This window comes from Drosophila arizonae, chromosome X, assembly GCF_054131065.1.
Source record: "Drosophila arizonae isolate 15081-1271.41 chromosome X, UAZ_ARI_1.0, whole genome shotgun sequence".
NCBI classification, from domain to species: Eukaryota; Metazoa; Arthropoda; class Insecta; order Diptera; family Drosophilidae; genus Drosophila; species Drosophila arizonae.
Window position 1 is genome coordinate 28,017,987 of NC_142927.1, and position 13,614 is coordinate 28,031,600.

The following is a 13,614-nucleotide window of genomic DNA, read 5'->3' on the forward strand; positions in this document are numbered from 1 at the left end:
TGCGTTTCGGTTTCAGTTTCAGTTTCTTGGTCGACGCTCGCCGGTTCGGTACGTTCGCTTCGCTCTCGGTTTGGTTCGGTTCGCGGTTAGCCACGGGTTTCGGTTTCTTTCTGTTTTTCGGACGCTTCACTTAAAAAATTCTCAACTGAAATTTGTACGAAAAAAAATGTAATTGTAACGAATTTATTAATATTAATTTTTGTATGCTTGTTGGCCGTTCTCAATATTCATTTCGTCTGACAAGTTTCACTCTAAGCATGTGTGCCTGTGTTTCCTATTTGTTTGTGTGCGTGTGTGTCATTTTGTCATTTGAGTGTTGAGCTGCTGCTGCTGCTTCTTCTTCTTCCTCATCATGTCGGCAGCTTCAACCCAATCACTCTCTGTCAAGAGCTTAGCTGGCCCTGCCTGCAGTGATGCCTCCACTATCAAAGCCGATGTCAATCGATTGCTTAGCTCATACAAAGATACATACATACGAGTATATACGTATATGTATGTCGAACATGTTATTCAAGTTCCATTTCCTTGTGCAACTTCCCAGCACTTGCCTTGACTAGCATATCATATCGTAGCATGCGAGCGAACTACGATAAGCTGGCTTTGTCATTTCATTAATTTCTTTTGAGTTATGATTTGACAGCTAACATAAATTATCTGCCGAAAGCCATATACAAAAATTCTTATGTATTTTTTTCATTTTTGTTCAAGTTTTCCATTTCTATACCAAATCCTATATCAATTCCAAAACCAAAACCAAGCCAAAGCCGGGTAGGAGCAACAGATTCAAAATGGTAAGTGAACATCTAACCCAGATCTAGCTCACATCAGCATCAGCCCCGCCTCATCTCATTAACCATCAGCCCGCACAGCAATCTCTGCCCATTAGATGAAAGTTTCAGCTGGTTCGCCCAAGCAGCCGCCCAGCTGGCTAACTGCTAGGTGAGCCGTGTGCCGTTTGCCGTGGGGCGTGTGGGCGGCTGCCCTGACGCAAACAGGTTGCCGACGCGGCGCGACGTTGCGTATACGCCGCACCGGCCACGTCCGAAAGCATTTTCTTTTGCTGCTGCGGTGTGTGAAGTGTCGACTCCAAAGTTGGTGTTAGATTCATAGCGAGTGGAATTTTGATGTGTTACAAGCCAGAGACGAAAACAGCAACCAAATTCTCACTCTGAAGTCGTTGTTGTTTGTTTGTTTTTTTGGTAAATACCCTGTAATTGTTGAAAGAGAATTATATGTAAATATTCTATCTGCTGTTTTCACAGAGATAACAGGTGTGACTCTATTGACAATATGAATAGAGAATAACTATGGCAAGAATTTCATTTGTGCGTGTATTTATGATATGAATTGAGAATTACTATAGCAAGAATTTGCATTTAATATCGATAAATATCGATCTTACAGCACTAGTGGCCTATTACTCTAAGAATTAAAACTACGTTCACTGCACATATCTCTTATACAGGGTATACAGCAGTCGCTTACTCACGTCTAGCACGCCCTTACTCATTTATTGCTGCTTCTTCTAGCCCAACTCACGCGCCGCACAAAGCGCGTCTCCATATGGGCTGACTTGCCTTATTGGTACTTTGGATAATTATCATACTAAAAATAACAAAAAATAAAAAATCTACAAAAAAAAAAAACTAAAAGAAACCCAAGCACAAACTCATCAATTCGAAAAAAAACTATTCATAAAAAAATATTTGTAAATATTTAACAACGTGCTTGCGCGCCTCCTCCAGTTAACGTCTTGTTTTAGTGGGCGAACATGAAACTTTCCAAAAAAAGAAGAAGGGAAAACAACAAGAAAAGTGACACTTGAAGCTGATCACGCGAAAGCCGTTGATCCATATGCATATGTTATACATTTCGACCAGAGCTGAGAGCTTGAGGCTGGGGGCTGAGTGCAACGCCCACGGATCTGCTGGGAAAAGCAAAAGTGTCGCCGACAGCCAACAGGCAGACTGCGATCTAACGGTGATCAGTTCCCAAAGACCAGCTCGCAAAACCAGCCGAATTCTCTGCGCGAAGCTCGGCTCTGACATCATTCTCAAGCGTCGACATTCCAAGGCTAAATTTGGCAGCCAATTGATCTGAATGATTTATATTTCATTTATTTTCTCATCTACTTTTCTCTTTTTTCTTGTTTGTAACAAAATTATGTTTCAACTTAAGTATAGAAATATTAGAAATATATACATCTATGTATGTATATTTCGTTAAATTGTTAGATGGAAAAAAAAGAAAAATTCTTTAGAATTTTTCAAATATTATGTATGGTAAGAGACTTAATTAAGGACTGATGAGTTCAAAGAGCTACATATCAGTATTATGTACATGAATCACAAAAAACATCAATCAATAAAATAGAATAGAATAGAATATAGTTGGGATTATTGGATATCCATCAGGCAGGAATTCAGGACTTTAAACTGAAATATATTATTAATTATATACTTATATATTTCTCGAGCACCTCAAGTGTGAGATTTACTTTTACATACTACCAGGGACCGTAACGATTATAATTTTTATAGCACGATACTATAGTATGATACTACATCAAATGCAGACTTAAACGAACCCACCAATTCCTTCAAGTAATCTTTCTTAAGCCTCAACTCCCTTCAACTCATCTTCCTTTCGAATCATCCTTCTCTCGACACACCTTTCATTCAACTCATCTTATTTCAACTCATCTTTCTTTCAACTCATCTGGATTCTCAGCCTACACTAGCAGTTACATTGTATCATCTACTCATATATCCCATGAATAGAGTAATACATACGCTTATTCCGATATACATACATAGACTTACAGCCCTTTAACCAAACGAATATATTTAAATTCAGTTTTTGACCTTCAAAAAGAATTGCTATTAACTTGCACTTCGATTTTTAGTTCGTTTAGGGAATCTATTTATATCAGAGTTTAGATTTGAAGACACTTAAAGGTCTGTTACGGAATCTATTTGTATAAATCAAAATATACTTTATATTATATATATATTAATTTATACAAATAGATATTTAAAATGACCTTTGTACATAAAATTGAATGAGGAATTGGAAATTCAATTGAAAGTCTTAAATTAGTTTTAATACTCACTCACGAAAATTAAATGACTATATTTATTTTCATTTCGGTTTGACACATATATGTAATATTGTCGAATTATAAAATGTCAAAATTTTATTACATACTATAATTTTATTAAGGCATCTCAGAAACCATAGTAGTTGAAGTTCAAGAGTTTTGCAAATTGAACGAGTGGGTATTGTGCAGTCGAAAATAAAACTAATATCGATTTGTAATTCTAAATTAAAGAATTTAAAGAATTACATAGTCAACTGCAAATGCGGCGAAAATAGCAAATTATTTTGATGAATGCAATAATAATAAAATTATAAATTCTGTTTAAATATCGCATTTCAAATTCAAATTGCTTAACACTTGAGCAAACAATTACAAATGCTGCAAAGTGATTTGAGTAGACCAATTGAGATAAGTCAAATAATTGCCGTTTGATTATTTTACGACTGTCCTTAATGGGCCTTAAACTGAATTGGTATGGCCCAGTCTAGTGGGCCATAAAGAAGAGTTGAATCGACTTATGGACTGTGTGCTCTATAGCTGGATCAGACATCGTACAGAAATAATGCGCCATGTCGATCCATACATGTATACTTGCGTAGCATATGTAGTCGGGTTTTTGTGTGTCAGGGTCAATGACCAGTGTTAAGTGATCTGCTAAGATCTTGAGCAGAGCGACAGTGCCACCCACCCCAGCCGCCCGAGCCGCGCCCCGGCGTGGCTCAAATGGCAATTACTTATACGCAATGTTGGCCGAAAGCAATAATTTGTATGGCTAAACATAGCGCCTCGTTGATTGACAGCATTGATTGATGGCCTCTGGGCAATAACAGCAGCAGCAGCAGCAGCTATAACAATATTACAATTAGAGAGCGAGCGAGAAAGAGGTAAACAAGGAGAGTGGGAGAGAGTGTGCGTGTGTGTATGTGTGCTTTGTGAATCATGCGCGCAATATTTTAATTATCGCATTTGAATAAGCAAACTATAAAATATAAATTCAACAAAAATTGAAATAAATTGTTTTCACTTACTGCGCTTTGTTTGGCTTTTCAAGGGAAAACTTCGCCGGCTAAATTGTTTACGCTTGTTTACTTTATTATTTGTTGTTGTGGCTGTTGCTATTGCTTTTGCTGCTGTTGTTGTTGTTGCTCTTGTTGCTTCTGTTCATTTGGCTACCTAGGCGGCTCTCACTCTGATTGCGCCAATTAGCTGATAACAGCTCAAAATCCAATCAATGCAAAACAGCGACACATTACACACAGGTGTAAAAGGTGAGCCGCAGAAACACTCTGAAACTGAATCAAAAATGTATCACTCACATATATAAATTCTATTAGTTCGAACGACTCTCTAAATAGCATCAAAAATAATTTGAAATTATATATTATTTTTATTGAATGAAAAAGTAATTAACAATATTTAGACTAACATGTTTTTATTTAATTAAATAAAAAAAGTTTAAGTAACACGTGATATATGCACTTGGAGTAATTTTAAAAAGATTTAGTTTTTCCTTTCTTTAATTTTAATTAAAATGTATACATTTTTTCTTCTCATTACTTCCTAAAGTTTTATGAAGTACTATCTAAACTAAAACAAACAAGTAAGAAAGCTCTAGTCGAGACTGCTCGACTACGAGATCCCCTGAACCCTTGGAGCAATAGATATTTCAATAATTTTTCGAGTCTTTCAGCTTACGCACACACAGGCATACATACACATGCACGCATACAGACACACATACACACACACACGCGCATACACACACGAACGCATACACACACACACATACACACACACATACACACACACATACACACACATACACAAACACATACACACACAAGCACCCACGCATAAACACGCATGGGCTGCAGTGTGCGCTTACTATGAGAATTTAATTGTTTAATAACTTTTTTTATGGACGTACGATCATTCATGAAACTTTCAGATTATGATTATAACATAGATATGCATGTAATTGCCAAAGCACAAGTCTCTAGTATTTGAAATACGCTTTTTACAAAAGTGAGGGTGAGGGGGTGAATTTAAGGGTGGGGGGTAAATTTTAACAAAAACCGAAATTGTATAAATTGCATATAAGCATACAATAAAAATTTGGAGACTCTAGCAATAAAGGTGTAGAAGATATAATTTTATAACTGGTTTTCGATAAGGTTTTTTATCGATAAAAAAATATCGGGATGAGTTATCGAATTTTAATGATAAACTTGATATGCGCGCTGTAATTACGGAAAAATTGAAAATGGGAAATCAGGGTATAATGGTTTTGTTGAAATGTATGTAACAGGGAGAAGGAGGCGTGGCAGACCCCACAAAGTATATATATTCTTGATCAGGGTGACGAGCTGAGTTGATTTGGCCCTGTCCGTCTGTCTGTCTGTCTGTCCGTCTGTCCGTCCGTCCGTCTGTCCGTCTGTCCGTCTGTCCGTATGTATGAACGCGTCGATTTCAGAAGATATAAGAGCTAGAGACTTCAAATTTCTTTTAAAATGTCCGTAATTACAGCGCGCATATCAAGTTTATCATTAAAAATCGATAACTCATCCCGATCTTTTTTTATCGATAAAAAACCTTATCGAAAACCAGTTATAAAATTATATCTTCTACACCTTTATTGCTAGAGTCTCCAAATTTTTAATGTATGTTTATATGCAATTTATACAATTTCGGTTTTTGTTAAAATTTACCCCCCACCCTTAAATTCACCCCCTCACCCTCACTTTTGTAAAAAGCGTATTTCAAATACTAGAGACTTGTGCTTTGGCAATTACATGCATATTCATGTTATAATCATAATCTGAAAGTTTCATGAAGATCGTACGTCCATAAAAAAAGTTATTAAACAATTAAGTTCTCATAGTAAGCGCACACTGCAGCCCATGCGTGTTTATGCGTGGGTGCTTGTGTGTGTATGTGTGTGTGTGTATGCGTTTGTGTGAGTATGCGTGTGTGTTTGTGTATGTGTGTCTGTATGCGTGTGTGTGTATGTGTGCCTGTGTGTGCGTACGTGCCTGTCTGTGTGTGTGTGTGCGTGTTTCTTGTGTAAGCTAAAAGTCGCGAAAAATTATTGAAATATCTATTGCTCCAAGGGTTCAGGGGATCTCGTAGTCGAGCAGTCTCGACTAGAGCTTTCTTATTTTAATTAACATTTTATTGCTCGAATACTTGGTAGCATTGTTTCGGGTAGCAATATTATATACAAAATTCATTTTATGTCGACTCTAAGACTTTGTTAGGGTATTCCAGCGCGACTCTCTTCAATTTGGCATACGCATTGACTTATCGTGCGAGACTTATTAGAACTAACCTCTAATTATATACAACATACATGCATATGTATGTATGTGTATTAATATATAAGCTATCCATAATCTGCATAGATTGCAGATAGTCTATCCACTCTGTAACAAATCATTGCAATTTAACATTTCTACCGAAGCATTCCCATCGTAAAGAGTATTAACAGTGCGTCATCGCTGAGTTTGCTGTTTACTTTTTACTTTCATTTGTTTTTGTTTGCCGGCCAATGGACGCCAAAATGTTTCGTTAAGTTGTGCGCTGCTTCTTGTTTGTTTGCCTCCGACTTGCTGCTGTTCATGTTGTTGTTGTTGTCGTTGTTGTTACTGTTTTCTTTTATGGTAGGGCACTCTTAGTATGTGGAGTGTGTGTGCGCGAATGCGGCTCTCGCGCTCGCCCTCGCTCTTCTTCTACCTCTACCTCTTCCTCTTTACTCTCTTTCGCTCTCACTGCGTGTCGATTTGCGTTCATTTGTTTAATTCAATTCTAACTCTAGCGATGATCTAAGTGAGACGTCGCCGCCTTCATTATTACTGTTGTTGTTGCTGTTGCTACATCTGGCGCAAACTTTAAATAAGCAAGTAAAACAACAACTGCAACAGCAACAACAACAGCAACAGCAACAGGCAGCGCTAGTCAGGCAGCAAAAGTGCTGGCAATTGCTAGCCGAAAAATTAATGTGCATTTAATTCGGACAAATTAAATTTGGTGAGCGGCGACGTCGACGTCGACTTCCCTGCCAGCAACATGCACGCACGGATGCACGCACACACACACAAGCAAGCTCATGTGTAAATAGAACAGCAAAAGCCATAACGGCGAGCGCGTTTACCCCTCTCTCTCACTCTTTCTGTCAGCTGAAAGTGCAGCGTGTAAATTGGGCAAATTTACGAGCTGCTGCCATTTTTCATTTTTATGAGCAACGATTTTCATTATATGCGCCCGCTTGACGTTTACCGTTTGCCATTTACCGTTTACCACTTGGTTAGTGGCTTGCGTTATGTGGTGACGTCGCCTTGCTGCTTGCGTTTTGTTTTTGTTGCCTTTGCATAACCGTTATCAGCGACAATCAGTTGACGCCTGTAGCGACACCTCGCAATGGTTTGCAACTCGGCTAACGAGCCTCGACGCCATGTGTGCTTAGCCATGACACACCACCGTGGGTGGCCCAAGCGGTTAGTGGGCGATTCCACTCAATATGGTGGTCAGCCATGGAAAACCGACGAAAACCGAAACGTCCATTACGTGCCTGCGAAACGATGATAAATCCAGATAGTATCGGATTAGTAATGCCAGCCATACGCAATATACCTGAAATTATACTTATAAGTATATATAGATAGTCAGCTATTATAGCCTAGGCCAAGTATTTACCATGAAATTTATTGCAATTGCCTTCCAAACATCTCGCTAAGTGCTACAATCTGTCCGCATCAATCTCTCTGAACCGAGTGTAAAGTTCAAGGCGAATACATTTAAAAAGCCGAAACTTCTTGATTTGATCATTTCTCATTTGGAATTTTATAGGAACATTTCATGAATTGAATTAAGTGAATGGCATTAAATCAGCTGATTTCAGGTTTAATCTTGGCCATAAAATATGTTTTAACTAATTGAATTAATTGCAATGTTAGTATGCATTTATCACTCAGAGTATGATATTTCGGGAATTGAAAGCGATTTTATGGCAAACAGTGAATAGAAATTAATCAATATTAAATTTTTAATTTGTGCATAATTTTGCTTTATTTATTGAATGATTTAAACATGTTTTCTGTACATGAAAAGAGAATATTAGATTGGTTGGCTTTTTATACGCTTGTTTTTATGAACTCAATTCAATTAATTTTGCTGGTATCTGAATAGAGCCTCGAAACTGGGCACATATTCTCAGCATATTATATAAACAGTTTGGATTTTCTCAATGCACTTAAGAAAGAGCGGATTCTCATATACATATTTGGCAATGAGGGGCGTGGCAAATTGGACCAGACTTTACAATTTACAAACTCAGCTCTATTTAACATTAATCTAGAAATTTTTAACATAGATAAGCTTGTACATATTACGCTTATAGAGGGCGTGGCAAATAGCTGGGAACCGCTGTTGACCTCCTCTATGACATGAAAAAAATCAACTTCCTTTGGTGCATGGATAATCGAAAATGAGTGGTATCTCTTACAGCTTCCTCAGCTTGCGTTACTGTCGACTCCTCCTCTTTCACGCCCTTGTGTGACGTGTCAAATCAGAAAATACTGTTTGGAGCTAGATTCTCAAAACTTGTTAGATTAACTTAATTTAAGGATTTGCTAGAAGTAATTTCAACATTTTGGAGCTGAGAACGAGTATTGCCCGATTGCACTATTCTCACTTGTTTTACTGTAGATTCAAATCTAGTATATGAAAATACTAGATTTCCTGTTATGAGCGTGTTTTTGTTGATGTTATAAATACTATACTATAGTTTTATAAATGTATAAATTACACAAATAATTATAAGACTTGATTATCTTTGATGTTTAATTAATGAACAGAAAATGTCGAAGCTTCCATTTGCTCATCTATTTAACATCATACACACACATACATATATGTATCTCGATTATATATGTATGTATATGTATATATATATATATGTACTGGATAAACACAATTATGGCCATATAATAAGCATATGCAATCAAAATACTAAAGCGCTGATGCTCATCATTTGATTGTTATTGTTAATGTTATTGTTATTGTTATTAAAACAAAAACAGAAAAGTGTTTTGTGGTCAGCGCTGTGAGTTACTCAAATTCAATGTTGTTGTTGTTGTTGCGGTTTATGAACTCAAGGCATAATATCATGCCCCTTTGGGGAATGTACACATAAGTGCATATATATTATATAGTCTATAAGCCCATTCATTCTCTCACATTTAGTCATCCATTCATTCCACTCACTTTGTTCTTACAGTCTGAACTGGGAAAAATGAAATTATGAAATATTTGAACGAATTGCCGACGTGACTTTCATTTTAATTAAGTGCAAGTTGTATTGTTATCTGAATATTCACGCAGTCGGACTCGGAGTCGATCTGTCACAAGTGCAATGAGGTCATACAGCAGCGCATCATTACGGCTCTGGGCAAGACCTGGCATCCGGAGCACTTCGCCTGCAAGGACTGCCAGAAGCCCATCACCGAGGCCACCTTCAACATACAGAACGGAGAGCCGGTGTGCTCGGACTGCTTCGTGAGCAACTACTCGGGCACCTGTTTCGGCTGCAAGAAACCCATCCTGGAGGTAAGCATGCACCCATCCACACACTCCCCCCTTATATACATATGTATATATGTATGTATGTACCGTGATCAACCTATAGGCAGCACCATTGACATCATCGCCTTCGTCTGTTAGCCATAAACACGGGCTCTTTATGAATACTGTCAACATTTGTTCATCTAGTCTATAAAGCTTTTTGTAATGCATACGAAACCTGATTATATTTTAGCCGTCATGTGTGCAGATGCAGATGCGTCTAGCTATGGGTGTACATGCCTCCTATATACTACTCAGTGCACGATAGCTATTAATACATACAGATCGCACAGCCAGTTTATCCAGCTCTTTGGGCACGGCACATCAATTGACACAAGTATAATCACAGAGACAGCGACAGACACAGACACAAAGGCAGGCACACAGATCAGAAGTCAAATATCAAACAGATGTAGACTCACATATAAATACACTTTAGCACTTCATTAGCTCACAGTATAAAAACTATTTTAGCCCACAATATCAAATTATCTACTCGAGTATATTTGACGACAAATAAGATTTCGTTTGTTCTTCACCGCAGATAATAAATAAATGCGAGTTTTGAATAGTCAATCTGTTAGTTACATTATGTAGAATTTAAGGTATGTCTCTAAAGCATTTAACTGGGGAGCGGTATGATTGGGGGATCCATCGGGAGAGAACTATTGACATGTAATTCAAATGTTTCATGATATAAGAATATATGCATATCATATCAACACACGATTGAAATATTCGATGCTGCCGTCTAGAGGATGCAGCTGCTCAAATATAGAGCTCGTATTTGACAGATATATATGTATATAGACAAGCATATATATAGGACTATTGCCCCTGAATGTATGCAACAGATTTTCTCCGTTAGCTTTGATATTACTAATGCGCCTAGTTGGAGGTACTCAACCAGACTGCGCCTAAGCACGGTAAAAGTTAAAAAAGAAGAACTAATGCATTTTTATTTAGTTTTGTATTTGTTTTAGTTTCGGCTAATAGCTTTTTTTGTATGTTTGTATATATTTCTAATTATAAAATTAATTTACTTAATTTACTTTTAAATTACAATTTTTTTATTGATTTATTTTTCTATTTCACTTCGTGATTTCTCTATTTTAATTCTTTTTAAATTTTTGTTTTTTTTTTTCAAATTTTATTTTATTTATTTACTTTTATGTTTGATAATGTATTTGTTATTGCATTTTAAGCGCTTTTTAATTCTAACGCTTCTAATTCTAATTTTTTAATTGTTTTCTATTTGTTATATTTTTAAATTTTGTATTTTACTATAACTTGCGTATTCCTATAAACATTGAAAAATAATAATGAAATAAGAAATAATATTAAAAATCATTTTTAAAAATTTATTAAAAAAATATACAATTTTTAAAATTATTTTTCTATGTTTTTGTTTTCTTTTTATATATTTTATTTATTTAATTTTGATTTTACACATTTTTTAAATTTTATTTTTACTTCAGTTTTTCTATTGCCGTTGCAGTTTGGATTTTTAACATTTTATTTTTTTGTATTTTATTCAATAACGATATTTTACATAAATTTTGTTTTGTTCATATTAGTAGTAGAAAGAACTACACACTAAAAAATTTAATTTTTAGAATACATATTTCAGTTTATATTTTATTCATTTATTTTTATTTTTATATTAATTTTTTTCAATTTCTTATTATTTAATTGTATCTTTTTTTAATTTCACTTTATTTATTAATTTTTTATATTTGTTTTTTTTTTTTTTTTTTTTTTTTTTAAATTTCTAAATTTTAAATACTATTAGCCAACCGTTGCTTAAAGTGCATTAAGAATGCGACACTGGCTGCCAAAACTATTCGTTCCGCTAAATTAGCAGCATCAAGGCCACTCGAGTGGGGGCTGAGCATGAGCGATTGATTGGCTATGATTATGCATATTATGTATATTTTATATTAGTGAAATATATATATATCTATATACATACATATATAGTCTAATTTTGATTGTAGATTTGCTGATTTTGAAATAATAATAGTAAAAATACGTTTATCGTCTGTTGACAGCGCACCATCAAGGCCATGGAGCAGTCGTGGCATGAGGAGTGCTTCGTGTGCGCCGGTCCATGCCAGAAGCCATTGGTGGGCACCTCGTTCTATGAGCGGGACGGCCGGCCTTACTGCCGCATCGACTTCGAGCAGCTGTTCGCGGCGCGCTGTGCCGGCTGCAGCCAGCCGATAACGGAGAATGCGATTGTGGCGCTCAATGCCAAGTGGCATCGGGATTGCTTCAAGTGCAAGGTGAGTGCAGCACAATGGACTCAATGCCGGCAAATGTGTATTATCTCTCTCCCTCTCTCATTTCGATTGCAGAAGTGCCTGAAGCCAATTACGGCGAGCACGTTCGCCGTGGAGGACAACAAGCCGCTGTGCACGGCCTGCTCGGACTAGGAGGTGGACCAGCGGGTGGCCGGGTGGGCCAGGAGGCATTACATTAATAGATGTTTCGCTGTATATTATAGATGTTTATGGTATTTGTAGTATTCACAGTTGTTGAACAAAAAGTTAAAACCTAACGAAATTCCTTAGAATTTACTATGAAGAAATTCAAAGGTCCAAATGCTAACAAAGGGTATAAAAAGCGCTAAGCCACTCTTCCACACACACACACACACACACACACACACATATACACTCGTCACTTGGTAGGGCTACTCCAGCAAATGCTTTTTGCTGAGATAAAGGTATATTGTACATATATCTTTCTCAAATATTTTTTTTTACTATTTATAAATTGCATTTGACACGGTAAATGCATTTAGAGAAGAACAGCTGCCAGAACTGTCAAGAGTTCGTCACGGCTCTCGAGAAGTGTGGGCGGGGGAGTAACGGTATATATTTATATTAAAGAACAACATATAATTGTGTTTACATACACACACAAACACGCACATACACAAGTGAACATTTGATTAGCTCACCGAATGTTGCCTGTAACACTCTATCTCTATCTATCTTTCTCTCTCACACACTGTTTATATTATATATTATATTCTAACGCGCTCTCTCTCTCGCTCTATTTTCTATCTCACATGTTATCTCTTTCTAAAATTGTATTATTATAGTGCAGCTATTATATTATATGAAAAGAAATACATGACAATTAATCTTGCAGCACAGCATTTACTTTCTATTGCCCTCTCTTTCTATAGAACTACTGCTCTCTCTTTCTTAATTGTGTTGAGATTTAGCTAGTGTATTATCCATTATTGCTAATGAGAAATGATTTATAAGAGTTGAATGCATTTATTTTGACTAAAGCCTAAATTTGTTATACAGACGTCCGATAGATCTGGTGGTGGCATGTTTATTTTAGAGAATGCGGTCGTTAGTTCGTCAATGGTCACGGACAGATTTAAAGAATTTTTATCGAATCGGAAAATTATGGTGGTTTGTTTTCAGAAAATGTTCTTGAAATCTTGATTTATGTTAGTAAATTCCTACGCGATCAACGCAGTGATCTTCCTGACATTTATTGTATGGCTTCACGGGCCATACGCTATACCGGGCAACTAGACGTCGCTCAGTAGTACAATTTTAGAGTTTTCTTAAATACTCAATCAATATTTCTTGATTATTTCTTCTTTTTCTTAATTTCTAGATGAATTGTTTAATGTTACGCACGTACGACGTACGACGCACACTGATTACGCGGTACCCTACGGGCGGACACTTATAGGGTGGCAACAATGTTTTTGACCCACGACCGTACCTCGTTTACGTAGTTAGAGTCACTCTTTCACGAACACGGTGTAGCTGCGGATTAGGCACTATCACGGATCGTTCGAATGCTCCCGTTAGCTACGGATTAGGTACTAACGTTTCGATAGCTGCGGATTAGGCACTAAGGAT

The 13,614-nt window shown here is 36.6% G+C and overlaps 1 protein-coding gene across 2 annotated transcripts; it reads left to right on the top strand.

The window, feature by feature from the left end:
- The first annotated feature begins 21 nt into the window (after positions 1-21).
- LOC108619941 (transforming growth factor beta-1-induced transcript 1 protein) lies at positions 22-12,876 on the top strand. Of its 2 annotated transcripts, none has more exons than XM_089476110.1 (5): positions 22-154; positions 709-791; positions 9,479-9,703; positions 11,770-12,003; positions 12,076-12,876. In XM_089476110.1, exons 2-5 carry the CDS (start codon positions 789-791, stop codon positions 12,151-12,153), a joined length of 540 nt encoding a protein of 179 aa, XP_089332236.1. In that variant the 5' UTR covers positions 22-154; positions 709-788; the 3' UTR covers positions 12,154-12,876. The 2 variants fall into 2 exon arrangements, with proteins under 2 accessions (XP_089332236.1, XP_017872271.1); XM_018016782.2 differs by having other exon boundaries at positions 28-168.
- The last annotated feature ends 738 nt before the right edge of the window (positions 12,877-13,614 follow it).

Coding starts and splice junctions, on each gene's coding strand:
- LOC108619941 (XM_089476110.1), top strand. Junction 9,704..11,769: donor GCAAGAAACCCATCCTGGAG/GTAAGCATGCAC, acceptor GTCTGTTGACAG/CGCACCATCAAGGCCATGGA. Junction 12,004..12,075: donor GGGATTGCTTCAAGTGCAAG/GTGAGTGCAGCA, acceptor TTTCGATTGCAG/AAGTGCCTGAAGCCAATTAC.